The following is a 4,355-nucleotide window of genomic DNA, read 5'->3' as shown; positions in this document are numbered from 1 at the left end:
AAAATCAACGTGTTCGTGTATTTCAGTCAGCATATAGACAGGCAGCTATTGATCAGCCTGACGTCTCGGGATGATTTAAAATCAAAGTAGCATTTTTTTTTTTTTGGGGGGGGGGGTTGCACATTTTAGGCAATGCGTGTGTTTTCTTGTAATCTCACCGCTGACTCGATGCAACTTTCCCATTTCAAGTAAGAATATCTCTCGTGGATTCTTAATCACTGGGTGCGTTTCTTCAAGTAAAACCACGGCTGCCTCTCGAATGCATTGGACTTCCAGTCGAGGATCCAGGGTCGGATTGAGAAGCCGAGGAGACATAGTGGGATCCGTGGAATTATTTGGGGAATGTCATTTTAACTCTTGATGACCTCCACGTCATTGCAGCGATCTGTTGGCAGTCTCATGCCAATTCGAGCAGCCGCGTCTCTGGTCAGGAAATAAACCCCCCTCCCCTCCCTCCCCCCTCCCTCCCCTCCCCTTAAAAGTGGGGAGCCAAGGAGACGGGGAAAATCGTATTTTGTGACGTTTGCGATCGTTGGCAAATGCAAAGTATTTATACTCTTTTCTTCTCTCCTGAAAGGTGACAGGCTGCAAACCAGCACGAGAATAAACAGCGAGAGCCGAGCCCGAGCCCAAACCCCGGGCATGAAAATGTACGTGTGGGTAACGCAAACCGTGGCATTCGCTTCCTTCGCCCTCGTCTGGGCTGAGAGCATCGACAGCTACGGAGACGTTTGCGAGAGCCTCTGCTCTTGCGAGGACAGGGACGAGGTGCTGATCGTCGGTTGCGAAAACAGAGAGATCGCCAGCCTCGTGCAGATCAGCCCTCCGCACTTCCCCGTCTATCACTTGTTCCTCACCGGGAATCTGCTGAGCAGGTTGTACCCGAACGAGTTGCTGAATTTCACCGGCGTCTCCATCCTGCATCTGGGCAACAACCGCATCCAGGAGATCGAGGCGGGAGCTTTTCACGGGCTGAGAGGCTTGAGGAGGTTACACCTGAACAACAACAAACTGGAAGGGGTGAGGGACGACACTTTTGCGGGGCTGGAGAACTTGGAATACCTCCAGGTAGATTACAACTACATCAGCTGGATCGAAGCCGGCACTTTCAGCAAACTGCACATGCTGCAGGTGTTGATCTTGAACGACAACCTGCTCGGCAGCTTGTCCAGCAACGTTTTCAGATACGTCCCCCTCACTCACCTCGACCTGCGGGGCAACCGGCTCAAGATGTTGCCCTACGCGGGCCTTTTGGAGCACATGGACCGGGTGGTGGAACTGCAGTTGGAGGAAAACCCCTGGAACTGCAGCTGCGATCTGATCGCCCTCAAGGCTTGGCTGGAGAGCATCGCCTACACGGCTCTGGTCGGGGAGGTGGTCTGCGAGACACCTTTCCGCCTGCACGGCAGAGACCTGGATGAGGTCTCCAAGCAAGAATTGTGCCCCAGGAGAACGAGCACCGACTCCGATTGGAAACCTATGCCACCTTTGACCACACATGGGTATTTTTACACCACTCCGGCCCCGGCCACTTCCATCATCACCTTCTCGCCCAAGTCTCCGGCGAGAGCCCCTAAAAGCACTCGCCTCCCCAAACGTCCGATCTCCAGAGGCCCCACCGCAAAGGAAGGATACAACTACGGACCCATCATCGCCTATCAGACCAAATCCCCTGTGCCTTTAGTCTGTCCCCGGCAATGCACGTGTAACCTGCAGATCTCGGATCTGGGGCTCAACGTCAATTGCCAGGAGAAGAAGATCGAGAGAGTAACCGAGCTGGAGCCAAAGCCCTACAACCCCAAAAAGATGTACCTCACAGGAAACCACATCCAGATCGTCCGCAGATCCGATTTTATCGATTCCACGGGATTAGACTTGCTGCACCTCGGCCACAACAAGATAGCCACCATCCAAGATCGCGCTTTCGTGAATCTGACGAACCTGCGCCGACTTTACCTGAATGGAAACTGCATCGACAGACTGACCTCCGAGATATTTTACGGTCTGCGGAATCTGCAATACCTGTACCTCGAGTACAACGCCATTAAAGACATCGCGCTCGGCACCTTCAAGGTGGTGCCCAACCTGCAGTTGCTCTTTTTGAACAGCAATCTGCTCCGTTCTTTTCCCGCCGACGTCTTTTCGGGCTTGAATCTGACCAGGATTAACCTGAGGAATAACCGTTTCACCTCCCTGCCCGTGGTGGGGGTCTTAGAGCACCTGAAGTTCCTTATACAGATAGACCTGTACGAAAACCCCTGGGATTGCAGGTGCAACATAGTGGGGATGAAGCATTGGTTGGAGAAACTCAACACTGGCGCAGTCATCAACGATGTGATCTGCCAGTCGCCAAAGAAGTTCACAGGGGAGGACGTGAGAGCGATTGCATCGGATCTTATTTGTCCCGATTACTCTGACATCGTTGTAACTACCCCCTCACCCACTGCTGTCCCGACCCCGGAGCCCACCAGCAGCAGCACCACCCCGCCCCCACTGCAGGTCAGAGCAGAGACCAGCTCCGTGCCTCTCTCCGTCCTCATCCTCAGTTTGCTTTTGGTTTTCATCACCTCTGTGTTTGTGGCCGCGGGTCTGTTCGTGGTCGTGATGAAAAGGCGCAAAAAAGCACAGAGCGATCGCACCAGCACCAACAATTCCGACGTGAGCTCCTTCAATCTGCACTATGGCGTTTACAGCCACAGGTCAACCCCCAAAGCCAAGAGTCCTGCCAGCCACGTGTACGAGTTCATCCCCCATCCTTTGGGACACATGTGCAAGAATCCCATCTACAGATCCAGGGAGGGCAATTCAGTGGATGACTACAGGGATCTACACGAGCTGAAAGTTACCTACAGAAACCACATAGATGAGGAACGAGAAAACCAGCTGAGAAGCCCCACATACAGCATCAGCACTATTGAGCCGCGAGAGGACATCTCTCCAATGCAAGAAGTAGAGCATTTCTACCGTGGGATTTTAGAACCTGAGAATGAATCACCCAATGGGAACAACATTGACTATAACTATGGTAGTCCACCAAGCTATCATTATTCGCCTAACTATGAAGTTAGGCGCCAGTATCTACATCCAGAAAGGTTGAGGGAGCCGGTGCTCTATGGTGCCCCCAGTAATGTATATATTGAGCAAAGTAGAAATGACTATCTGGAACTTAAAGCAAAACTTCACGCTGAGCCGGACTACCTCGAAGTTCTTGAAAAACAGACAACGTGTAGTCAGTTCTGAACTACAGAGTTGTTTATACACAGTATTTATTTCAGATTATCAGAGGTTTGCTTTATGTTCTCCATAAATGTTTGAGGTGAAAGTGCCTTGGCACAAGATTATCACCTTGAATGGATATTTGAACTAGGGGTGTGCACTGCAACTGATTTGTTCACTGAAAACACTTGCATTTGATAGATTCAAGGACACCTGGCTGAAGATCTTGTGTCAAGCAATTGGTCTGGCGAATGGTGGCAGTAGGCATAAGTAAATGTTTTGACATTCATGGCCCCTTGATGGGATAGTATAGTATTTCATAACATTCCCATGTCTGGAAAAATATTGTATTTTTACTAAAATAATGATACTTCACAGTATTTTAGTAAGTTTGTTCTTCATTCCCATGTGAGACTGTACCTTCAACCCAGGTATTTTAATTTGAAATAAAGAGCTAATTTTAGCCACACAAAAATGACCTGCAAACAACAACAACAAATTTACATTTGTAAAAGCGCCTTTAATGTTGGGAGGAAGTCCAAAGGCGCTGACAACCCTTCAAACCAAAACATGTTGCTTATTCCTGGGTGACATCAGAAACGTTGCATGTTGTATAAAAATGCATCAAACATTTGCAATCTTGCAACCGGCATGGGCAGACATGATGTAGCAGATCATTGTGTATAATAGGTGGTGTACACTCCACAATTTGGGTTTAGTTGCAGCTTCAGCAGTCTACAAGTTACAGTTGAAATGGCTTTCCACCAATCCTTACAAGGCTAGCACACCCCTACTTTTAATATGAAGCTCTTATTCTTCAAGTGGATGTCTTTGTATGCATTCTGCACTTTTAAATTAGAAGAGGTCTCAGAGTCTTTCATATTCATTTTCAGAGATGCACAAATCCCTGTGAGCACTGGGGTCATGCAGGGATAAATGATGGATTGTAGAACTGTATACCTGATGTCTGTATACCCTTGTAAAGATAAATCACTGGAAGAGGAAATCTTATTGCACCACCAGATGTTGGAACTGGCTATTTATAAGGCTATTTGTAAATATTTAATTGTTTTATAGTTTGAGAAAACACAAATATTGTGAGCATTTCAAATCTAAACAAACAAAATGTTAATGCGTTG

The 4,355-nt window shown here is 48.4% G+C and overlaps 1 protein-coding gene across 1 annotated transcript; it reads left to right on the top strand.

Moving 5' to 3' along the window:
* The first annotated feature begins 648 nt into the window (after positions 1-648).
* Positions 649-3,240, top strand: LOC103181117 (SLIT and NTRK-like protein 5). Its single transcript, XM_007897354.2, has one exon. It carries the CDS (start codon positions 649-651, stop codon positions 3,238-3,240), a length of 2,592 nt encoding a protein of 863 aa, XP_007895545.2.
* Positions 3,241-4,355: the final 1,115 nt, after the last annotated feature.

The sequence above is a fragment of the Callorhinchus milii genome, unplaced genomic scaffold (genome assembly GCF_018977255.1).
Source record: "Callorhinchus milii isolate IMCB2004 unplaced genomic scaffold, IMCB_Cmil_1.0 Scaffold4, whole genome shotgun sequence".
Lineage (NCBI taxonomy): Eukaryota > Metazoa > Chordata > Chondrichthyes > Chimaeriformes > Callorhinchidae > Callorhinchus > Callorhinchus milii.
The sequence above is the reverse complement of the archived record's forward strand: the minus strand, read 5'-3'. Positions and strand labels throughout refer to the sequence as shown.